Source organism: Grus americana, chromosome 1, assembly GCF_028858705.1.
Source record: "Grus americana isolate bGruAme1 chromosome 1, bGruAme1.mat, whole genome shotgun sequence".
NCBI lineage: Eukaryota > Metazoa > Chordata > Aves > Gruiformes > Gruidae > Grus > Grus americana.
In genome coordinates, this window is record NC_072852.1 from 203,962,996 (window position 1) to 203,988,595 (window position 25,600).

The 25,600-nt window shown below is 34.6% G+C and overlaps 1 protein-coding gene across 5 annotated transcripts in view; it reads right to left on the minus strand.

Annotated features, from left to right (window-relative positions):
* DYNC2H1 (dynein cytoplasmic 2 heavy chain 1) overlaps positions 1–25,600 on the minus strand; it is a 174,795-nt gene that overhangs the window by 134,178 nt on the left and 15,017 nt on the right. For all 5 annotated transcript variants that reach the window (XM_054849169.1, XM_054849177.1, XM_054849197.1 and 2 more), the window contains 26 exons: positions 25,330–25,457; positions 23,954–24,069; positions 22,585–22,712; positions 19,346–19,495; positions 18,353–18,558; positions 17,284–17,439; positions 17,074–17,188; positions 16,502–16,672; positions 15,933–16,315; positions 15,046–15,178; positions 14,835–14,952; positions 14,554–14,666; positions 14,346–14,465; positions 12,029–12,179; positions 10,554–10,756; positions 9,863–10,045; positions 9,476–9,658; positions 9,074–9,297; positions 8,183–8,298; positions 5,939–6,138; positions 5,018–5,282; positions 4,480–4,687; positions 3,983–4,112; positions 2,451–2,606; positions 1,131–1,390; positions 227–473 (listed from right to left, as the gene is read on the minus strand). In XM_054849169.1, the coding sequence (XP_054705144.1) occupies positions 227–473; positions 1,131–1,390; positions 2,451–2,606; positions 3,983–4,112; positions 4,480–4,687; positions 5,018–5,282; positions 5,939–6,138; positions 8,183–8,298; positions 9,074–9,297; positions 9,476–9,658; positions 9,863–10,045; positions 10,554–10,756; positions 12,029–12,179; positions 14,346–14,465; positions 14,554–14,666; positions 14,835–14,952; positions 15,046–15,178; positions 15,933–16,315; positions 16,502–16,672; positions 17,074–17,188; positions 17,284–17,439; positions 18,353–18,558; positions 19,346–19,495; positions 22,585–22,712; positions 23,954–24,069; positions 25,330–25,457 (4,563 nt within the window). The remainder of the gene's footprint in view (positions 1–226; positions 474–1,130; positions 1,391–2,450; positions 2,607–3,982; positions 4,113–4,479; positions 4,688–5,017; positions 5,283–5,938; positions 6,139–8,182; positions 8,299–9,073; positions 9,298–9,475; positions 9,659–9,862; positions 10,046–10,553; positions 10,757–12,028; positions 12,180–14,345; positions 14,466–14,553; positions 14,667–14,834; positions 14,953–15,045; positions 15,179–15,932; positions 16,316–16,501; positions 16,673–17,073; positions 17,189–17,283; positions 17,440–18,352; positions 18,559–19,345; positions 19,496–22,584; positions 22,713–23,953; positions 24,070–25,329; positions 25,458–25,600) is intronic.

The window sequence follows — 25,600 nt, forward strand, 5'->3', positions numbered from 1 at the left end:
AACTCATTGAGGTGAGCACTGTCTTTATTTACTTATGCATATAAGCCAATTAAAAGTGGTATCTTATTTCTGGCTGACAGCTACATATTCTATCAAAGTACAAACAAAACAAATGTCAATACAGATGCAGGATGTTAAGTCTGAAAATAATCAGTGTAGGTATTTACTACATACACTAAACTATTTCAAGGATACTTAAATATAAATAACAGACATAAGTGTTCACCTGCTGTAGAAAAGCCACGAGAGTGCTTGTTCCCCATTTATCAGGTTTAGGTAGATTGATATCCTTTAAGTACAAAACAAGCCTTTCGCAGTCCTTTGGTCTGTACACTCGCCCAGTGTTTGTACTGATTACAATGCAAGTTTGACTTAATTTTTGTAGAAGATGTTGAGAAGTAGTTTGTGCACTGCAGTGAACAGTAGCAATCTGAGTGGATCGGAGTTGAGAAAATGCATAATGAAGCAGCATCCTAAAAAAGCAAATGTGTATATACATATAAGCATAAGTAATACATAAATACATTAAAATACTGTGTATCCAAAGATACTGTATATTTTTTGAATTAAAATGCATATACTTCACATTGTATTAATATAATAGGTGATGCATGAGGTTTGCTGAATTCAACGTTCTTGCCTTTAAAATTGTAATATTTTCCATTCAAGAATTCAATAAAGTGTAGTACACAGCTCCACAAAACAAATACATAGCGTAAATACCTTGTATATATGATCCAACCCATCTAAATAAGCAACCTAAGATAGGCAACAGGATGAGCTAAATTTAGTTGCCAGCACATAGACATCTAGCACCTCTTGAGATGAGACCAGACAGCTCATGTGCCTTTCAGCTGTTGTTCCATGACAGCACAGGTTTTCCAAAGGTCCTGTTTCACGTCTAAAAGCATCATTCACATGTCTTAGATGCATAGTGGCAGCCTGAACTTTCCCTGTAGATCTTCATAAGAATTTACTTATTTGCCACTTCAGAAGGTTTGTTTGATTACTAACCTAAATAAGTGATATTCTAGCAGAAAGTCATACTATAAAACCATTATAACAAAATATTACAAACTTTGTCAAATAGCTAGAAGTATATTTTGCTTAAAATAGGAAATACTTTTTACCCTTTTCCACATCCTTCAGGACCCACAAGAAGAAATGGCTGCTTATTGCTAAAGTCTAGCCAGGGTCTAAAGTAATCTAAACCTCTCTGCATGTCAGGGGTTTGGATGACAGGAAGTGTTTGGAGATTACTGAAGTCATCAGCTGTTAGATTTTCAGGTTTTTTCAGCTGATATAGCATTAGCTGTCCAGTGTCAGTGTCATAATATGTGTCCAGGGGCTTCCTCGGATCTGGTGGAGATTCTTGTGCCCAACTGAAGATCTTTAAAAAAAAATAAAAATAAAGCTTCTGTTAAATCCATACTCCTAATGACAAGATCTACAACTTCAAGCTAATCTAAAGAATGTTCAAAGAATACTTCTGTAAAATCAAACATTTAATTTTTCAATTTGATAGCTTTAAGGCTGCCTTTGAAACTTTAATCATGTTATGCATATGCTTTATGATTAAGTCCTTAACTAACTGTAAAATATTACTCTTCCACATATTACTTTTTTCATAATATAAAGAATATAAAATGAATTTTATTTAGAAAAGCTTTCTATAAACTTTTTTTTCATATTAGGCAACATACTTGATAATAATCATGAGAACGAAATAACACCTTCACATGCATCAATAGCTAATTCCAAGAAGCTGAGTCTAAACCTTTACCATCTGTCCTGTATATATGTTATAGCTCCAGGCTATCTTTTGGAAGGAACTATTTCTTTCTCTCCAACACAAAACCCAAGCGTGATTGTGGAGACAACTACCTCCAGGGACAGCCTTCTGCAGACTCTATGGACCAGTATACCCACATAGTTTGTCAACACTATTCTCTTGTCCTTGTGCCCTTAAGTATCTCCATAAAGGAACCACACCCCAGTGCATACAACACATAACCTCAAAATAATGCTGTAAGAACACCTCCCTGGTGAGGTGCAACAAAGCTGCCACATTACTATTTGAAGTATTCTGCACAGAAAAAAAAAACAAACCACAAAATAAATCTGTATTACATATACTCAATACATATACACACATAGAGTCTGCTATAGTGAGTCCTTGCATAAAACAGTACAGACAGAGGCCATTCTCTATCTCTTGGTGCAGCACCAAAGTATTGCTCTATGGGCTGGATGCACTTAGCAGCGTATTAGTGACATAGGAAACATCCTTTTACTTCTCAGTTATTTCCCTATAGATAACACAGATTGCCAACAAATTAGAGCACAGATATTCTATTATTGTAAATATGCATTGTTAGAAGACAGAAAAATACTATTCCTACTACATATACTGAGAAATTTTTAATAAACTTCCTGAAAAAGATTATTACCTCTTTTGCAAATTCTTGTCGTGATTTCATGTTCAGATTACCACCAAGACCACGCAACAAGTTAATAATAAATTGTCCACGATCTGTACACCCATGAAGATGAGACAGTCCATTCATCACAGTTCCAACTAAACTGGTTTCTACCACAGAGTCATTCTGTAAATTGCAAGTTGTAGTAGATTTAAATACATACCCAAAAATAAATGTGATGCATTGCTAGCAGATTACTACTCATTGTTCTTTGACACTTTCGCAAAAGATGAAAGATCTCAACCCTGCTGCTGTTCTAGAAAATTCACTTGGCATGAAATTATTAAGCGTTGATTTGGAAGTTTTAATTCCAGGCTATGTACTGATGAAATTTTGGATAAGAATAAGAACTTTCCTTACAGATTTTGAGAATCTATAAGAAACAAACATAACTGTATACTGGAAATCTCTCTTGTGAATAGATTCTTTACGGATTTTGGTCTTTAGCACCAAAAGGGATTTGCAGTCTCAGGGTCAATGTCATGGTTTTTCCTCTGTATCCACCTCAAGATACTTTAAACATCTAAAAATCTCCATGGGTGAAAGAACCAAGAGAGGAAATAATATTAAAACCACAACAGGACCACATATGTTCCCCAAGATGAGGTAATGCAGGTCTCCCAAACACTAGCTTACTGGCCGCAGCAGTGGGGATTTCTCCTAAATAATGTTTTGTGCAATATAACCACTTGTTCAATGCAAATCAACTCATTCAGAAGAGGGGGAGGCAGGGAAGCGTTTAGAATCCTTAAGAAAATCTAGCATATGCAGAACAATTATCTTGATGTACATCCCAGAATCACAGAATCCAGATAATGTACAAGGTTTTGGACTATCCTTTTTTAATATTGCAATTACATATTACCATTTCCTATTATAACATCTTTCAGTTAAGGCTTTGAGTAGAATCCTAAAGAGCTAAAGTTATATACTTAAATCCAGGACAAATTAGTGGGACCTGTTAAAATTTAACATTCTGAACAAGCACACTACTTTTTTAGATATGCCTCTATCAATCTTTTTGGGTATCTAGCATTACATTTCTCCCTGACCTTTTATAAGCTTCAGTCTACACTCTACAACTTCTCAAATTTTAGCTATTTTTTTTGTTATTGACAATAAATTAAATCTAGAAAACCAATTTCTTCACTTTTCCATTTTTTAGTTTAAATGTTCAGATCTTTCAGATCTTTAAAAACATACAGAAGAATGTCTGGTATGGAATATTAAAGATATATATTAAGTTTCACAGAAATACATGCATTTCATTAGTTAAAATCGTATTAAATGTTTCAAAACTTTAAATACAGCAATCATTTTTTGGAAACTGAAGATCAATACTGGAACTATTCTAATAAGAAAACAACTATTAAAAAAGCACTGAGATTTTTTTTTTAACTTAAAATTTAAAAATTAATATGAATGATCTCTTCAGTGTTAACATGGAAAAATGGGTCATCCTTAACAGAAGCTGACATTTAATTAAGTATTCAGTTACTAACCTTCTTCACAACCCAGTTTAAAGCCTTTTCAAAGTAGTCCCCAATCCAGTTTTCAAGGTTGTATCTGCATTCTTCAGGCTGACTTCTTAGCCAAGACTTTATCAGAGAATTAAGATCTGTATCTTCATCACTAAGTCAAACCAAAACAAGATTCAGTCAAGTACAAGGCATCCACATCTCCAGAGACAGATTCAAAGGAACAACAGGCTTCCAGGAAAAGTTCAGGAAAACACTTCAACAAGAATTTCTAATCAGTATTTGGGTCACACACAAACAAATAATCCACCATGTCTCTTTCTAAAATTCTGAGAGATATTAACCAAAAGATTAGAATATGATAGCACAGAAGGGACATGCAACCTAAAGCAAACTTCCTCAGTGATTTGCTTCATAAGTGTAAGCAAGTAATTAAATTGCTCCATCCGCTTTAGATTATCTTTCAAGAAAAGTAAGTATATTTGCTTACTTTAAGAGTATTTAATACTCCTGTGACTTACCTCAGAAAGATCATTCCCATTCGAGATATTGTAGCAGGAGAGGCACAGCTAAGATCGTGAGTTTCAAATATAAAGTTGACATTTGAGCCAAATTGAATTCTTTCTCCACTGGGCATAGTCAACAATCTGTTGTCATCCAAAACAGAATTCAAAGATTCAATCCATTCAGGATCAATATCACCATCACATATTATCCATGAAGTAATATCTATTTCCAGACACAAAAATAAAATATCAAACCCAAGAAAAGCACTCTAAAGAATATCATCCCTTGCTATTTTACCACTGTTTAATAGTCTTCCTTCATTAGAACTTAAATATAAGCTCTATGAAGATACTCCTTACATGCTTTACTTTCTGCTGTCTTTTTGCTTTCTTATCACAAAATTTGGAAAATATGTATCAGTGTTCTTGACTATGATAGCCACCACTTTTTCTTACCTTATGCTATCCACAAATAATAATATAAAAATGTAACTGAAAATAAAAAATTTCAGTAATTTAAGCATAATGACATATAACTCCCTCACAAACGTACCTCGGGGTTCTCGTACCACTTGTCGAGCGCTATGTGTAAGCACGCCATCAGACCATTCTCTGGTATCCATGTCAATATGGCCTAGCAACTGATGTCGAGGCATAGCTTTGGGATTCATAGTATACTGTTTCACTACTTTGCCAGTTTTACCAAGTGCTGTCTTTAACATCCGCCAAAGCGTTGATTTACCTCCACCACTTGGACCTACAATAACTACACCCATTCTTTGACGTAGCTGTTCATATAATTCCAAAGCCTTCTTGATCTAGGTAATAAAAGAGATAATGGCTATGTAGTGTTGTAAAGCTAAATCAATCATGTTCCTTTCTAATATGTTTCCAATTTACTTTGCATGCAGTTGCTTTGTTTCTATTATTTTATTTTTTGAAACAATACATATTTGCAGAGGTAATTAAAATTACGATACTAAAGAATATCAAGGAACCTATTTTGCATGTTAGAAGTATTTCACTAAATTATGAATATAAAAATATCACCCCTCTTTGGGCATGTTTTTACTGAGAAATTAATGAACCTTTAGTCATAAAACTTCATCCACCCCTACAATAAATAAATATAAATGAGACATGGAACTGCTTGATAAAACCAAATGTTCACATATTTAATTCTCTCACTGTCCAAAACATGCATTGGCATTTGTACCTGGCTTGAATGAAACTGTGTGCCACATGTTCACATCTTAATTTTCCTTGCACTATTTTTCTTTCAATTACATAACTGATCTACATTGCTTCAAACACACACATCTATTTTTTTAATACGTAATTAGAATCTGACTATCAGTTATTCTCACTTTTTTATATAAGCTTTCAAAAGTAAACAGAAATGAGTTGAATGTAATATTAATCAGTTCTAATTCAGAATAAGTCGTATTGGTTTGTTGCTGTAGTTGATGTTTACCTGGGTGCTTATAATTTCCAAATTTGCTTCTTCAAAGACTTGTTGTAAAGCTGTAGTTAACTCAGCATACTCCACATCTTTAAAGTCAATGCCAGGAAATACATCTTTAACCAGCGCATCAAAACGTGCACAGTCTGCAAATGTAAGCTTTGACATGGTATTAAGCCGCAGAGCTTGAACCACCATATGACTTTCATTAACTGGAAATAGAAGCAAAGAAGCCAGATCAGTTTAAGCTGTTTGTTCTTTGTTTTGTTTTGTTTTCTTCCTTGGAATATATTAGCACTTGAGGCCATACTGCTAAGACATTGAAAGTGGAATAGTGGTGCAGATTACATTCCAGTTTATGTACCACTCTACTTGGAAGTTAGATGAGTGCCTTACTGTAAGTATCAAATATATATCTGTATAGAATGCATTTGTGAGCATGAGATGGTTATGATGCTGGCCAGATAGTACATAATGGCCTAATGATTAAAGTGAGACTAAGAGTAGCAGTGCACGATAGCTTACTTGTTAAAGCACTCATGGAAGAAATTAAGGACCTGGATTCTAAACCTTACTCTGCCAGAGGCCGTTTGAAGTCACATCTCTCAAGTATGTCCTAATTAACTATGAATATTCCAGAAGTAAGCATTCTTCACAACTCCTCTTGGATCTGAAGTACCATGGAAATGTAAGTGTTTTGGGACCAGAATGAAAATAGCCACAAGAAAGCTTTACCCTGCCAGAAAAATAAAGATACCCATGATGGGAAAAATACAGGGCTCTGATCTATGTTTTTTTGCTTTTTTAATCAAATTACTTTCTCATGTAAAACACGTACATTTTCAGAAAGCAGGACTAGGAACCACAGATGAAAATCATCCTATGTTTCTGCCCTCCCTCTGAATGCATGATTGCCCCAAACCACAATACACTAGAGCCCAAATATGACACAAGGGACAGAAAGTGTCCATTCCCTATCTTCCCTTTTTCCTGCAGCTTTTTCCCCAAGTGTTCCAGAGGTTAAAGATTGCTAAACTCTTGTAGAATTTGGAAAAAGTTCAAAGTTTTTCAGCCTGAACAATGTCTGAAATGCAAATGCTTCTACAGGCAAATTTTCTAAACAGTTAAGAGGAAAAATGCTGACATGAAGGAACTTGATTTAGAAAGGTTGAACTGCTTTACGAAAGGAAGTAATATGAAATTTAAGCAACTTTTAAGAACATGACCAACATTTTGACATGCCAAAGGATTCTGATTCAACAATAAAAGCAAACATAAAGAAACAGAAAATCACATTTGTTGGAAATATCTTAAGCATCTCAAATTAAAAGATGGAAAACAAAAACAAAAAAAGAAAAGAAAAAAAAGAAAAGAAAAATAAAAAGAAAAATGTCTGGGTTCAAATCATAAGCTAAATGCCTTTTGCAGGGTTACTGAAAATTATATTTTCAACTAGACCAAACAAATTTCAGCAAATTACATATAGCTAAACATGAAGCTAAAATGTCATCGCAAGTAACAGTGATAGGAATGTGCTCTAAAACACATTGCTGGTAATTCTTCTTTGGCAGATCCAAACTGAAGTCAATTACAAATTCTTTAAAAGTTGTCAGACCATTTGTTATGCCAAGATTTGTAAACCAAGGCTGTCTCTAAAAACTTTCAGATATATGCAGTTTAAACAAACAAGAAGCAGTAGCTGTGTCCTAAAGGTGTGAAATGCTCATTCACCCCATGTTCTGAATTCCCACTAATTCAACATCTAAACAACAACAAACAATCAAAAAATCAAAAAAAAAAAAAAAAGTGACCCATTCTAGTTCAACACATTTCTGTCATTTCTACCTGTTCTTATATTTGTCTCTGTCTACCAATCTTAATCTAATGCCATGTGACAATTTTAGCAAACCTCAAACAGAATCAAAATGGTCTGATGACTGATGAATAATGGCAGCATCAGATCACCTTTCCTGTTCTAAGCCAAGTGAAAACAAGAGTCTTTGAGAATCACTCAAAATCATCCCAGAATAAAGTCCTATATCTATGTTCTTATCATATAAACACTCAATCTAGAATATGACAACAGTCTTTTGTGATCTCCTAATGAAGGAGAACTTTCACAGATACTTTTTGCTTTTCTAAATTGCCTCCAGATCCAAGCCACAGCTTCTCAAAATTCAGTGAACAAGAAAGCTGCAGTCAATGATATCTGTACAATATCCTAAATAATCAAAAGTTTGGCATGGTCAACCTTACTTTCTTGCTTTGCTTCACTTTTCTTCAGCTGATGAAGAAGACTGCCACAGCCTCTCAAAACAGTCTTCAATGCTCGTAAACCCCAATCATAGTGCTGCTGTGGTGTCAGAAGCTCCCTAAATTTAAAAACAGCAGTGTCATGATAAGATTTAGGTGACAGCACCTGAAATTTTAGTTTGATGAATGAATCTGCTCATAATATGGTTTTGGGCAAAAGAGAAACGGATGAGTATTCATAGTGCCATCTCAAATGCATGTCAGATATAAGCAATGACACTCTGAAATTTTCTGAGGGAGTATATTCAACAGCTAATGTATTTATTATTGTCCCTAAGAGCATTAATTAAAACCTCTGAACTTTGTTCTCTGTAATATGGATACTTATAACCAAATAGTCACTTGCATTTCAACAATTTCAATGTGAGCATTCAGATGCTCACACTCACATTTAGTGAGCTTAATAGGGGAGAAGTACTTTGCCACCTTGAGATTATAACTGCATTCCAGATATTTTCGCACCTGAACCTCCCAATATATTGCAATATTTTTATCTTATAAGTTAAATTAGTATCTACAAAGATTTGCATAGTATACCGTTCAAATTTAAGAACTGTATTGAATGCAAAACTTTAGATGACTCCAAACTTCCATTTTTATGTCTAGTTTTGTTTCTGACACATAGCTTTCTGCAATATCCAAGTTATAAAATATTACAGAAAATTAACAGAAAGTATATGTAGATTGTATCCCTACAGTCATGCTTTGGCATAGACTAGACAGAGAAGAAACAAGATGGCAGTAAGATAACCACAAAGATCAATGCTAAAATAAAAGATGGAAGGAAAAGAATTAGAAAAGTAACATGACTAAGGGGGGCGGGGGGAAGCTTACCTTGCTAGATTAAAAATAGCCACTAATTTTCTACCAAGTATTTTAGCATCCTTAAAGCCTTCTGAATACAAAATCACTTCTGCAATGAGTTCATTGTCTGGATGAGTCATTGCAACTGGCCTGAAAAGTTGTTTGAGGTTATCAGGCAGTTTTTGTCTTCCTCCATAACCTTTTCCAGCAGGATTCAGTGTGATGAAAATTCCAGAATTATGATCCATTTCAACCTATCATTAGAAGTGCATTGTAATAGTATATTGTTATACGAAACAGTATTTAGAAATGCTGGGTGGACTATGTTTCATTACAGCAGTCAGTTTTTAAGTTTGACCCAGTTGTTTATAGATTGTTTTTATAAGAAGAAAATAATAATAATAAATAATAATAAAATAAGTTTTGCTGTACCTTTTTGCCAAGCATCTCACATACAGGACTATGTTTCTTCAATGCATGTTGAATTGTCTGAATCTGCATGGATACTGCAGACAAAACCGCTTCCTCAAGTCTATTGAATTCATCAAAACAGCCCCAGGCACCACACTTCACTAAGCCCACAAATATGCGCCCCATTGACTTCACATCAATGCCCTTAAAATTAGAAAGAATACTATCAAAATTCAAATAACAAGAAAATGATGAGACTGTCTTCCCATCTATTAAAAAATGTCATTGGAAATATCCACAAATTTCTAATGGAAACTGACAAATTATCAGTATTTCTAGAATATAATATTGCTTTATGAAGTATGGGCATAAATATCCATTTCTTAAATTATACAGAACCATATTCACCTCATCACAATTAAAGACTAATACTTGTCTTCCAAGAAGTCCACCCAAGGCCTTTACTGATTCTGTCTTTCCGGTTCCAGCTGGACCGTAGGGATTTCCTCCAAGGCCCATCTTCATAGCCTGAGTAAGAGTCAGGTAACACTTATCTGTCAAAGGTGTATAAACAAGTTTAGGGGAATTACCCTGCAGAAACAAAAAAAAAAATTATATTGATTAGTAGACAGAAATTGTTGATGATGTAATTTCATTAATTGAATTCATAAATCATTAATTTGAAAATACAATGCAATAGTCACGATTACTGTCTTATTAAGTATATGGATTTGTTTACAGTTATGAAGTTTTCCTGATTTTATATAAAATGTCAAAGCATTATGCAAATATTTTTAGAATTACAGAAAAGGGGTCAACACAGATGAAACTCCACTCTGATATACATAAGTAGCAAGCATATTAGAAAATATTTATATGATAATGTAGCTGCTTTCCACACAACTTATATTTACCCAATCAATATCAAGAATGAAAATTATTACCCTATCTTTTAGTATTTTTATGAAACAGCATACTAAGGACACAACAAATTTGAAAAAAATGGCAACAGTTGGAATGCAACCAGCATCACACGTGAAATGAGAACATGTTTGAGACATATATAAAAGCCACCAGGTAAAAATTAAAAATACCACACCTGATATTCGTAAGTATATTGGAGTTCAGCATCTACCATCTGAACGTAACATTTTTGGTCTTTCATATAAAATCTCAGCTGCTTCTTCCAAACCCAGTCTTCAACATCATGAACCTGAGCTTGATTCAACTGCCTCACGACATCAATGTTATGAATGATATCAAGAATGAGAGCTTTAAGCTTGAGCTCAAGGATTCCTGATTCTGCAAATAACCACCAAAAAAAAAAAAAAAATCACATTCCAAGAGTGTTTACAGCTATGTCTACTTCAGTAATCAGTGTGGCACAATCTGTTAATTGATCTGCTGAGGATCTGAAAACCATACTACACTACTATGGAGATTTTACTCAGACTAATTAGGGTGATGTGGAATGAATGTTCATTAGCAGACTGGGTGCATTAAGTGTACTCTGAGAACACGCTGTTTAACTTAGCTTCATTTGAAAGAAATCCAGTTTGTGTGCTCCTATACCATTCCATGATGGGAATTAAACGAAAGTAAGTAGGGATAATCAGACAACTCACTTCAAGATCACACATATTATCCAAACTCAAAAGTTACTGTAAATTAATTACAAAATAGACAGAATGAACACTCTTCTATAACTGATGACATTTCTCCAATGGCTACAGAAAGAGCATAGAAAGGGAGCTTAGATAAAGAACCACATTTACAGACAGCTGAAGGTAGGTGATATGAATCCTATTCCTAATTAATATATCAGATGTTAACAGTTCATAAATTTTAAACCAGAATTTAATACAGTAAGCTATACAAACGTGGTGGAAGACTGTCAACTACATGTCAAATTGAGTCTTATAGGATAAGAGCCATCTCACTTTACCTACACTATAGAATTTTACATGTGAGGTAGTCTTCAAAGCTCCCCTTCTGGTCAACAGAGAGGAATAAGGACTCAAAGGCATAATTATTCTAAACCATTTGGACTATATAAGATTCAGAATAATCATGTCTTGAGAATAACTAGTTTACTGGGTTTGCTACAGAGGTACTCAAGAATTATTAGTTCAGATGCAGATGTATACATCTAAGACAGAAAAAAAGTTACCTACACAGTTGTACAGAATATATTGTCATGGCATTATGTACCTAAACTGCTGTTTGGCCAGTTCCCATGAAATATAACACTAGAGCACACTTCAGTAGGTGAGGACAAATTATCAGTAAATATATAAAACAAAAAATATTAAAAGTTATTAAAAAATAGAGAGGTTTGCAAATATATAAATGTTCCAAGTTCATTTTTAATCAAAATAAAAATCCATTGTTCACTCTGAAATATTAAATGCACTAATTTTCACAGTAATAGGTGGGTAACTTTATGTAACTCAACTTTATGAACTCAAATCGAGATAGATTTATATAATTTCCTGTTTAAATAAACAGAATGTTAAATACTATACAACTACATAGTCATTGTAAAGAATCATATATTAATTATCATTTTTATACCTGTACTCCCAGTATCTTCTATAAAAGTATCAATGCTAGTATAATGTTCCAGTTTAGCCATGAGTTCTGATTCTAATTGTTGCAGATTATGGTCTTTGATAGCACTTTCAACATCTTCAGTGAACTGAATTTGTTCTGCCAAGGAAAGAATCTTTGGAAGAGAAAGTTCAAATTACATTTTATAAATACGGACGATATAAAGAAAAAAGTTTTGCAATTCCTTTATATTCGCTTCTTATGTCTGATACTTAAAGCATTTCACTGTATAATTTTTAAACAAAGCCACACATTTGCTATGCTCTAAGAATAAATATAACAATCTTAAAACCTGACAAAATTTTGCAAAAACTTGCAATGTAATCTCATACGGTAAGTCCTTTTGCTGTTCTACAGCATGTGGTAGCAAAATTTTTAAAGTATCTTTTCCCATTAAATTCTATGTCAGATGGAAACTACCACATTGTAGGCATGCTGAGCCCATATTTAACAGGCTCAGGAGCACCTCTGACTTTTTGTGTCATTGATCGGCTAATATGGTATTTTGCATTCCAGTTTCTAACACATATGTTCTAATTACTGTCTGAGCTATGAAGGTTCAGTCAAAGTTGGAACTGGAAAGATCGGTAACAAAAAATTGCACCAATTATGCCAGTTTGAAGATTTGTAATAAGTACGTTCTGGGGGAGGGAGAGAGTAACCAGCAGTCCGGTGAGGGAATGACAGCCAGGATCACTAAGCAAAGGCCATGGGGTGATGTGACAGGAAGGGATCACAATAAACAACAAATGGGTCTTATGCGGCATCACCTCCAGCACTTGCATGTCAGCAAGGAAGTGACTACAAGGCACCGTTATGGAGAAATCCCCCAAACCCTCTCCAGAAAGTCAACATGCTGGCCCAGCATCTCTCTAAGTGCCTGTACACTAATGCATGGAGTATGGGGAATAAACAATGAATTACAGCTCTGTGTGCAGCTGCAGGGCTATGATCTTGTTGGGATCATGGAGATGTGGTGGAGTGTTGCAAGGGAGGGATGCAGGTTCATTAGGAAGGACAGGAAGGGAAGGCAAGGAGGGGGAGTTACCCTTTACATAAGAAAGCAGCTGGAGAGTACGGAACTCTGTCTGCAGAGGGATGAGGAGCCAGTGGATAGCTTATGGGTCGGGATTAAAGAGAGGACAGGTCAAGGTGACATTATAGCGGGTGTCTGCTACAGGCCACCTGACCAGAAAAAACAAGTAGATGAGGCCCTCTACAGACAGATAGGAGCAGCCTCATATTCACAGGCCCTGGTCCTCATAGGGGACTTCCACCACCCCAGTACGTGCTGGAGGGGCAACACAGAAGGACATAAGCAATCCAAGAGGTTCATGGAGTCCATGGATGACAACTTCCTCTTCCAAGTGATAGAGGAGCCAATGAGGACATGTGCTTTACTGGACACTGTCTAGTGAAGGGCCACAAAGATGATTAGGGGACTGGAGTATCTCCTATGAGGAAAGGCTGAGAGAGCTGGCGCTGTTCAGCCAGGAGAAGAGAAGGCTCGGGGTGTGATATTATCAATTTCTATAAATACCTGAAGGGACAGTGCAAAGAAGATGGAGCCAGGCTCTTTTCAGAGGTGTCCAGTGCCAGGACCAGAGGCAACAGGCACAAACTGAAAACACAGGAGGCTCTGTCTGAACATTAGGAAACACTATTTACCGTGAGAGTGACTGAGCACTGGCACAGGTTACCCAGGGAGGTGGTAGAGTCTCTATTCCTGGAGACATTCAAAAGCCTTCTGGACATGGTCCTGGGTGAACCAGCTATAGGCAGCCCTGCTTAAGCAGGGAGGTTGGACCAGATGAGCTCTAGAGGTCCCTTCCTCCCACAACCATTCTGTGATTCTGTGTCATTCTCTCTGCTACTGGTCAAAATTGCATAAAAGAATTTCATGTTCATGACTATTTCTGCTTATAGAGCTAAGCTTTAGGAACTATATTTTAATCGGATTCAAAAAGGGCTTTTTTATGTTACTAGGTCTTAGCAGCCCTGCACGTAACATTCACTACCAACTAAGATCAAGATTTACATAAAATTTAATAAATAGATGGATGTTAGATCAGGTGCCATGTGAAAGACTTAAGTATTCCAAATGTTTACAAAAGATTTACAAGAACACATATTCTTAAGAATTTCTCTATACTACGAATGAATAAAATTGATTTGTTTGAGGTTACTTTCTTCCAAATCCATATGTATACTTCTTTATAAGACTTAAAAAAATACCTTATTTGGCAAGAATACACAGTGACATTACTGGATCAACTACTACCTGGGAAGGAAAGAGTGATGGATCAATTGAACCTTGTGATTTTTTTCCAGCATCAACACAATCAATTAACATTTTTTTCAGGGTCTCCTTCATCTCCAAAGCCAAACTGTTTAGCCACACCTGACAAAGAGATGAAAAATCTCAGAAGTTACCTTACAAAATAATTTCTTAAAGATGCTTGAACTATACTTGGATGTGATTTTCTTACCTCCACATCATTTGACAGAAGAACTTTATTTCTAAGTGGAACAGTTTCTCCTTCTACAGACTTCATGGCAACTATGTATTTAAATTCTTCATCAAAGCCCACACTATTAATGCCTATTAATCAGAAAACACCAATGAAATTATATATTGTCAAAGTCAAACATAAATTCCTTAGTGTCTAGTAGCAGAAAGAGAAGAAAAAAAGCCTGCAACAGATTACTGAGCTTTGAAGAACCTTTTGTCTAAATAAGTACATTTCACAACTGAAGATTAATGCATTACCAGCAAAAAGTTTCTTAAGATGAGACTGGATAACCAGAGGATTCGTGGACTGTCCTAAAATTTCTAATAAGTCATCATCTCCAATGAAATAGAATCTTGGAAATGCTGAGCGCTTTTCCTATATAAAAAAAAAAATAAAAATCAGTTTTGTTGACTTAAATTCAAACTTATTCACTTTATTTATAGAAAACTATATTAATGTCAGCTGTACCTCCAAAAACTCATTCAAAGATCTCTGACACCTCTGAAGCTGGTCAAGTATGGTAATTAAAGTATTTCTTATTCCTGTCCGGGCATTCAGTGATGTTATCCTATTGTCACTCTTGATATCTGACATAATGGATCTTGACAGAAAAAAATTTGAATAATTCATAAAACAGCCATTACAATTTCAATCTGAATATGATATACAAGTAGTTATGTAAATAATAATTAAAGCACAAGTAAGTCATATAAATATCTGATATATAACTTTCAGTTTTCGGTATTAATGATGAAACATTTCAGAATTTACATCAATGTCTCTCCAATGTAATTTAATAACAACTGTTTCTTGCTAAAATTTATCTGCTCAAAACCAAGAAAATTCAATTCTTGGCTTTTATTTCTAAGAAGTCATTTCAACTCAAACCAAGACAGATAATGGTACATATCTTTCTAGATTTCTAAAATCTCCTCCCTTTTTATCTCCTTGACTTGTTTGGAACAAATAAACCATCTGTTTCTCCCAAAAGTCCATCTGTGTACTTTCTTAGTGAACAAAGTGCTTATCTTCAACAAGAAATGATTCTTGAAAAAACAATTTTATCACCTCTGCTTCGGTTAACAAGACTGACCTCGTGTTTGCCTGCCTTGTTCGTGATCTTTGACATTTCATGTTATTCCCTTCTTCATATGTACCAGCTTAGATGAAACCTATGTTACCACCTTTATTCAGATCTACGTCACTGCCACACATCTGTATCTACTGAATTGCTGTTGCTGATCTCCATCTCCATACATATTGCAACTGTTCCATATATTTCCACCAGGAAGAATGTTCTAGCCTACGTGTGTCAAAGATATTACAAAAAATTATTCACATTCCATAATACTAACCTAAAGTCTTCATCAACTCTGTTAAAACGAGCCTGTTCTTTGGGCAGAGCTCCATGACCGAATATGGGTTCTAAATAGACCCATTTCCTTTGAATTTGGTTTAAGTTCTGCAGATACTCATCCAACTCAGCCAGCTTTTTTTCCCAGATGGACACTTTATCTTCAAAACCTTTGTAATATGGAGAGTCCTTGAGTGATTGTAGAAGGCAGCGATGATCTCCAACTTGGTTGACTTGGTCCTTCCAATCTTTAATAAGCCTGATAGTCTTGCCTCGGCTATCTTCATAATCTGTTAATGTAAAGACAGCTCCAACTGCCCAGAGTTCAAGTTCACGTAATGCTTCTCTGATTGTGACTTCACCTTGGGCTCGACTATTCAAATCCTATTTACAAGCATAAATAGATTTCATTTGAAACTACAGAGCTTGCAATAAACTTTCCATTCAAAAATATAACATAAATTATATTTCTATAGTAATAAAAATATAAATAGGCATACAGAACAAGATATATTACATAAAATAAACCATAAAATGAAATACAGTACCTTTAGGTGAAATTATTCATACCTTAAGTTCCATTGCTTTTTCTATAATGGCATCTGTCACTTTTAGCAGATCTCCAAATAACAAGCCTTCAAGTGTAGTGCCTCGGGGAAGACCCAGAAGACGAAAGAGATCCAGCCAATGGTCTGGAGAAAGATGTTCTCCTCTTATATATTTTAGGAGTGGAATTATCCCCTATAGGAAAAATGCATATGTGAGTCCATCTAGTCTTTATGAAAATTGTATCTGTTTGATTACAGAGTGACATGCTATTCAAACAAACTAAAAATTTTCATTCTTAAACTGAAGCACTTTCTTTTCAATTCCTGGATTTAATGTTTAGGAGTATAACTCTGAGGAAAACTTATTGCTAATTGTGTGTCTATGTAAACTGTAATGACCCTCCTGTTCACTGTAAGGAACTAAAAGCTTCTCAAAAGTAAGTGAAATGTTCAAAGCAGTATCAGATGATATTTTATTAAATTGTAACTGATTTTATTATAAGAACTGAACAATAAGCTACAGAATGAAGTATATTACCCAGTAATAGCAAACCAATTTTTGTTTTATACCCCTTTTTCTTGTTAGCAACTTACTTTATATTTGTCCACTTCTTTTTGCAACTTTACTGTCATTACAGTATGTTCTTCCATCTTCCTCATTTTGTCATGCCAGTTAAACAAAAATTCTTCAAATAGGTATGTTTTACTCCTGCGTGAAAATAAAATATAAAAAGGTCCTAACAACACAGTACTACAACCACTACAACATGTACGTCCATGAAAAATAAAGTAACAAAATCATACCTAAAAGTAATCCAGTCTTCTTTGGCTTTTTCCTGAAAACCTTGATAAAACTCTTCATACAATGCCCAGACTTTTGCACAACTCTTAATATCTTGACATACAACTTTTGACAATGAGAAGTCAGGCTCTTCCAATTTAAAATGATGGCATTCTTCACTGAATAAAAAGATCACTGTATTATACATTACATGATTCCATTATACATTTATGGTTTAAGAGATGATATCATATGGAAATAATTATACTTTTTTAAGAAAAGCCACTGGCTTCATTGAAGAACATTGCTGCCAACTGCAATTTCCTTATCATCTCCTTCCTGAACAGAAATAACGAAGGAATTACAAGGGATAACTCTCCTACACAGCGATCTTCTCCCACATTAACCATTATTTTCCATAAACTTTCATTTGTTTCTCATTTATGAGAAAAGTGAATGACTTTGTGCCCCCAAAACAAAGCTTGAAATAAAAGAATTTTTAATTGATTGTTTCTACCTGTTAGGTAGAAAAAATATGCTAATTTTATTTAATATCACATTTAAGTGTCAAGCTAAGAATTTAAATAGAAAACTTTGCCCATTCAAGATTTGCAATAATGAGCTTACTGAAAGTAGGCACCTAGAGCAAAAATCCTTTCCTTTTGCACAACAGTCTATCAGAGAGGACACTTACTCAAGAAATAGGAGACATGAGCTCTTGCCCATTTAAGTTACGAGAGGATCAAAGTAGTAACTCTCCCTTCTTGGACCAATATCCCAAACCTTCTCTTAGTGAGACTTTCAGAAGTCAGAATCAAGTCTTTAGTGTACAGACTCCCTCATGTGAAAGCCTAAGAGACTTCTTGAGCTTTTCATTCAAAAAAACTCTAGAAAAACTTAGCTTGAGAAATTCCTGTTATGTAAAATCAACAAAAAGGACCCTGAAAAACTATGAAAAACATGTAATACAAATAAAATGAAATTCCTTATGTTATTTGTTGTAATAAAAATTAGTTAACATGTTCTAAGATACTATTGCTGCAAAAGATCTATACACATGAATAAAGTATACAGGAAAATAAACATACATACATGAGCTTTTCTTTCATGGTTTCGAGTTCATCAAATTCTTTTTTTTTTTCCTTTATGATCTGAGCACTTTTCTCAAGCACATCCTGATCACCTGTTTCAATGACATCATCACTTGGCTTTAGCTGGTCCCAACGAGCTTTAAACTTTTCCAGGTCTTGAAGATATATATTAATACGCAAAATCACATTTCCTTTCATCATGTCAATCTGTAAAGCAAGAGTTAAAATTAAATTCCTTCAATGGTTTGTAACTACAACTATGATCAAAATCAAAGTATCAACTTCAAAACTTGATCATTACAACTTGATCAAAATCAAACTCAAAAAACTTCCCATATAATACCCTAAAAAACAGTTCATCTTTATCCTTCTGTTTGCTTGTTGTTTGTTTTGTTTTTTTTAAAGGGGGCACTAATTTTTTTTTATGCTGGTATTTGAGACCTATTTATTCAGCCTATGCTACCTATTTACCCTGTATCTGATAGCACAGAGAAAAATTGCTGTACTTGTACAGCATATTGGTATCTTCAGTAGAACTTTAAATGAGTTCAGCAATTTGCCTATGGAGTGGAATTACAGGACTGTGCATAGTTTAGCAAAGTTGTGTGAAAAGAAAATAACAAGCTTCAGTACTAAAAACATGATAACGTAATAAAAATGCTATCTTTTAACTGTTATCCTGTTTTCTTCAGCTAACCATTGCATTCATTAAGCCATCTCTGTCAGCAGAAAGCCATCTCTGTCACCATCCCTAAGACAGAAGTACAACAATGTAACATTTATTTCAGCATGAGTTGTACAGAAGTTTCACCTAGTTATCGTTTAAACAGTTTAAGTATTCTTCCTTTAAAGGCTCTCCTTCAACTCAGTAACGTTGATGTTAACACTGAACTGAGAACATTTATGGATTAAATCTAAGAAAAAAAATATTTCTCCAGACTTATTCAAAATAATTTCAACATTTTTAGGTAAAATACTAATTATTCATTGTTACCTGTTCTGTAATCATAAGCTGGTGGCTTTCCATCATTAATTCAAATTTATCCCATGTAGCTCTTAGATTACTGATAGTGTCCAAACCTGTACCAGCCACAGTTCGCAAAAGTTTGTTTTTATCTTCAGCCTCTTGAAACAGGAGAAAAATCTAAATTCAAACAGATTAAAAATATGTATGTAAAAATGCAGCAAATCCTGTTTATCCAAACTATAAGCAAATACATAAGAATCATGAACTGTGTATGCACAGAATATATGCTTATATACAGCTGCTTTTTTAATACTGTTTATAGAATAACATTAAAACTCTGGAAAAAATAGTATCTGAGGTATTTAGAGAAATTCTAAATCTTGATCCTGATATGAGATAGAAGTGAATGTTTACTATGAAACAGGTAAGTGCCTCTTTATATATTGCAGAGATCAGATTCGAGAACAGCAGCAGAGCAACAGAATTTAGTAAATATGTATATATGTGGCTGGCATGGAGTTCATTTCCTTCACAGCAGCTCATACGGTGCTCTGTTGTAGATCTGTGATGAAAACAATACTGACAACATGCTAATGTTTCACCTATTGTTGAACAGTGTTTGCACTTTATTTCTTTTCTTTCGTTTCTTTCTTCCATTTTTCCTTCCCTTATTGAACTATTTTGATTTCAATCCATGAGGTTTCCGACTTTTATTCTGCCTTTCCTTTTATCCTGCCCCACCTGTGGTGGGACTGTTCGAGTGAGCGAGGAAATGAGCAAGCAGCTGTGTGGTGCTCAGCTACCTACCAGGATTAACCCGCAACAATATGGAACAACAAAAAGCAAGAATAGAGACACTTCAGATAAACAGAAATTATATTCATATAAAAGAGCACAATTTTTTTCACCTGATAATGGGAAAAAAATCCATTTTTTTCCCCACATATTAAGAGCCAAACAAATTTAATAAAAACCCAACTCTCAAACACTGTAAGTCAGAAGAAACTGAAATAAACACAGTTTTACACATTTACCAAAATGTCCTGTTATGTATGTTTTCCTTTAAAAATTAAGAGGTGACAACAGGCACTAATGCTAAGGAGCAATACTGTTTTGTACATTATTAATTCTTTTCAACATCCAACAATTCACCCAGAGTTGCTACAAAATGTAAATACTTACACCCAACCTAACACAGTCCTTACTGAGATAACAGCCAAACAGTTAAACTGTATACAAGATGAAGATTAAGCTAAAATTAGATGTCAATACAAGGGCTTGTTAAGTAGGCATCTCAAACTCCATTATCACTAAAGAAAATTGTTGACACCAAGGTCTTGATCATTTAATGACAGGTTTCCAGCGTTACTTGAGATCCCCTACTCTATCCCAACTGCCTTACATCCCCTGCCCCAAAAGTTATGGATCTTCCATACATCCTGTGTCATATCTGCCAGCCTTGGACGGAGCTCTCAGATATGCCAGGACATCCCCAAAAGAGTAGACACCTATGTATGAACAACTGCATTGAGCTCTTAATGGAGCTAAGAAATCAGTTCAGGTGGATCAGCCACAAGGTGTCTACCTGATGGTGAAGTAGATTGCTCTAGGCTACAACTGATTACATTAGCTACAGACTTGAGTCAGTTTCTCACAAATACATGCCTAGGGCCATCTGAGATGCCCTAGGACACTTGCCTGGCCTCCAGTTGCACCTACAGAAAGGTAGAGGCCTCCCAGAACTCCTCCATTATGTCTGCCACTCTTGTGTGGATGTTGGATATGCATCTCAGTAACTCTAGAACTGCACTTGTGGGCAACTGAACCAGACTTCTGCTGAGCATATTAACAGCATACACGCTGCAGACACCTGCACATACACACCTGAACTAAGATGCATTCATTTAGAAATCTTCTGGATAAATATTGTCTGGTTGGGAAGAGTTAATGTGGCTTTTGTAGAATTTCACAATTTTGTAGAACCAGAGTTCTTTAAAGGCATCAGTAAGGGTATGGATGAAGGAAATTAAAATTATATATTGCGGTTGGGTTTCCAAAAAGCTTTTAACACAAACCCTCACCAAAGGCACAGGAAATCTAACCTTGACATAAGAAAAAAGGTCCTTGCAGAGATAATTAATTCGGTAAAAGACAGAAAACAGAGATAGGAGGAAATGGCTAGTTCCTGCAATAGAAAAAGATCACCCATGGAGTTCTGTAGGTACCTGTGCTGGACTGCTCAAGGTGTTTATAAGAGAGTTGGAAAACAAGACTAACCTGTGAGATTATAAAGTTCCAGGTATTAAAATAATTCATCTGTGAAGAACTGCAGAATGAACTTAGAAGAGTAACTGATGATACCAGTTACAAACAAAATAAAAGTAGATAATCATGAAGTGACGTATATGTGAAAAAATAAATTTCACATGTACAAGTTGAGTTCTGAGCTAATGACTGCATTTCAGGATTGGTATCTTGAGATGATGACAGCCAGTTTTACAAAAATGTCAGCTTAATCTGAGCAGTAGAAAGTAAATCAAATGTTACGAGTCACAAGGATCAAAAGGAGAATAAAAGAGGTAACATTGCTGTTTCATCATATAAATCCATGGTTTCCTCATATCTTAAAAATTGCACAAAATTCTGTTGGTCCCACACAAAAAGATTACTGCAAAACTAGAAAAGACTTACCAAAGGGCAACAAGGATGATCAAGTGATGGCTAGATACAGGACACAACAAAGAACAATACAGTCATGTGTCATGAAAAGGAAGAATAAGGACTGACTGGTCCATATCTCTTCCAATGTAAGACTTAAATGGTATTAAGTTAACATACGGCAGGTGAAAGAAAAAATAAAAGGAGGTGGCCTTCATGTAATGGGTAATTGATCCACACTTTACCAGAGGATATTTTGGATGCCAAAGGTGTATTTGCTTTCAAGAGGGGATAAGGTAAGGTTATGGAAGAGAAATCCACTGAGTGTTACTATATGCTCAGGAACCACATAAAACTCAAAGAGGTTCTGGTTGGAGGCTAGAAGTGTGGGAAAGCATCAAATGTGCTACCCCAATTTTGTATTTTCCCCTAGGCAGCCACGTTATTCTACTGCTGGAGACAAAATACTGTGCTACATGGACCACTGCTCTGACCCCATACGACCACTGCATGTTCTAAACTAGTTATATTAATTTCTAGTTTCCATACTAGAAAGCAATTACAGTTTTGATAGCTGTTGTTCTGGATATGATAAAATAGTATCTTACCCCTTCTTTTCGTTCATGTAGGTTTAAATATTTTAAATTGTCTTCAGCTATTTCCTCTACAGTCTGGGGCCTAATCACTAAAGTTTCCATGGCATCAGTGAGAAATGAAGAAACATCACATAGGTGAGCTATATAAAGGTGGAAAACAAAGTTATCATGGAGAAAATACTTGTAGTAATAAATATCCAAGTCAGACAAATGTACTGTGATACAACATTGTCATAAGATATGATACTGTACACAAAGTATTTGTTTAAAAAATTGCAGACCCCAGTCTTATATGCTGCTTCAACAAAAATTGCATGTTTGTGTTTACACATAGCTTTTTAAATGTAATCCACTGTTCAGTGTATGATTTAGATCATAAGAATCAAAGTACGTTCTGAGAATTAAACATAAATACGTAAGGCATTTATTTATAACTTTCAAAATCTGTATAAGTCTTTTTGGGTGAAAGGAGAAAAACAGATGTTAAAATTGGTTTGTTTTTTTTTTTGGGGGGGGGTGTTTTGTTTTAAAGAAACTAACTAACTAAAGCCACCTTGCTTTAAATATTGAGAAGATTCACAAACAAAAGCCTGCATTAAGCTATAATGTTGTATTTTTCTACCAAAGTAGATCTTTTTGGTACTCAAAAAGGAGTTGTACAATTCCAGGGAATAATACATCTTCCAGGAAACAATTCATCTTTCAGGCTATGGAAATAATACACTTTGTGCACAACCTCTGTTCTGTGTTTCCTATGATGATTGTTACATTTAAAGCACAAAGCACTGGTATTTCTCATCATCTACATCTTATTCCATTTTGTCTACCTGTTCCAGATATAGACAGACCACCTGAAAATAGGGAAATATTTTGCACTCTAACATTCTGCATTTTGACAATCTAACTGACAAGTAATAATGGAATGCCTAGATTATTCAAGACTCTTCATGAAGTATTTCAATTTGTGAAAGAAAAATCTAATAATATATTTTAATTACAAGATTTCATGACACCTCCTTCAATTACCCTCAAATGCCTAAGAAATTTTCCTCCCTCAAGCATCAAATAAATCTTCCTTCCTGAAATGACAAAGAAATTTTCCTTCAGGCAAAAGAAAAAAGCAAAATAATGTTCATATGTATATAACATCCATAACAGATGTGGTTATAACAAGTGAATGGGAAAGATGCACATGGACTTCAAGGGGTCTTAGGTTAGGCCTGTAGTGAAAAATTAGTAACAGATTACTTTCTTTGCACTGTGATTTCTGCAGCTCACTGTGCCCAAGAGTAGAATATTTCTTAAAAAGAGTATTTACATTAACACAAATGTCCACAAGTACAACAGAAATAAAACAAAACAATTCACTGAAGTTATTTACCTTGAATAGATTTTCTCAAAGAAATAACAAGAACATCATACAACTTCTGGATGAAATCATCAATTACAGCTTTCACAGGGTTGCAATTAACAGTTAAACAATCTATCCTGATGGTGCTTCAAGACAAAAGATTAAAAAATAGCAAATTTTCAGTAGTATATTTACATGTCAATATCTCTAAGATCTATGCATGTCTGTAGTTTACTCTGATTTTGTAGGCTAATAAGAAAAAATTTCCCTCATAATTCTACAAATAAAAGCCATAGTTCATTGGGAAAATTACTCATAGTATTGAAATATTTATAATCATTATGCATATATATGCAGTTTTATGGGGGCTAAGGTCTAATGCTCTGTTCCTTCAAAGTTAGAAAATTGCTTGATTTTTTATAACCAATGTCACTAAATTCAAAAGGACTATTTCTATAGTCAAAAAGAAAAATATTTTAATTATTTGTACAGTCATGTGTTTACATCTCAAATTTCCACGAGAATTTACTAACCCAGGCCTCAATAGTCCTAAGAACATAAGAAAAGGCATTGTGAGTCATTTCAAGGCCTCATACCTAACATCTCACAGCGACCATAAGTAGATGCCTAAAGAACGCTAAAAAAAAGGGCTACCTTTTTTGATACCTTCCTGACTATCCTCCCTCAATACCAATTACTTTCAACTCATGGCACTTCATAGACACATGTGGTTTCTGGCTATAAGACACATCAGGCAATTTCTCTCCTATTCACCCCAGTCTGTCCTTGAACTCATTAAAATCTTTACTACTCAGAACATCACTTAGCAAACAAGTTCTACCAGTCCATCATCCTGCATGAAACGTCATCTTTTTGTCCTTGGTCTGAACATGATTCCCATCAGTTTCATGAGACCTCTAACCATGCAATACACTAAATTTCATGTGCATATATGCAAGAATAAAAGCCCACACTAGCATATCTTAAACTATAAGTTATAAGAGGTAATCAAGTGTTTCAATACAGGAATTATTTCATGTGTAAACATTTACTAAGTCTGTTCCTAACTGCCATATGTATTGCACATGTACAGGACTTAGCTAAAAGAATTGTTAAAATATCACCGTGTTATGCAGTATTTCAGAATTAGCTCTGAATTTTGAGGGGGCTTCCCATGATATTAAAGACATTAAAAGTTTTCAGAGAAGTCTGTGCAGATAAAAGGGAATAAGTGTCTAAAGACAAAACTGAAAAACGAAAACCTAAACATTTTAAAAGTACATCAATATTTTAAAAACACTTGAAATTCTATCTATATTTCCATGTAAAAAGAATATTTCTATTTTACTATTACCTTTAAAGTATTTGATATAATACATTATTCCAACAAAAGAGTTACACTATACCTTGGAAGACGTTCTGCTTCTTTCCCTCTCACTTTTAATGCTTTGAAGTTTTTTTCCCAGTCCTGTTTGCTAGAAAGATGTGTCTTCACCAGAGTTTCCATATCTACTTGGCCAATTATGATCCATTCCTTTTCAATGTTATTTTTCATTTCATGGAAAAGAAGTATTTTCCAGACTAAATAACTCTGTTTCTCAATAATATTAAAATACTTTAATAATGTTTTAAAGTTACATTCTCTTCAACCTTTGTGCTCCTTTAATTACTTACAGA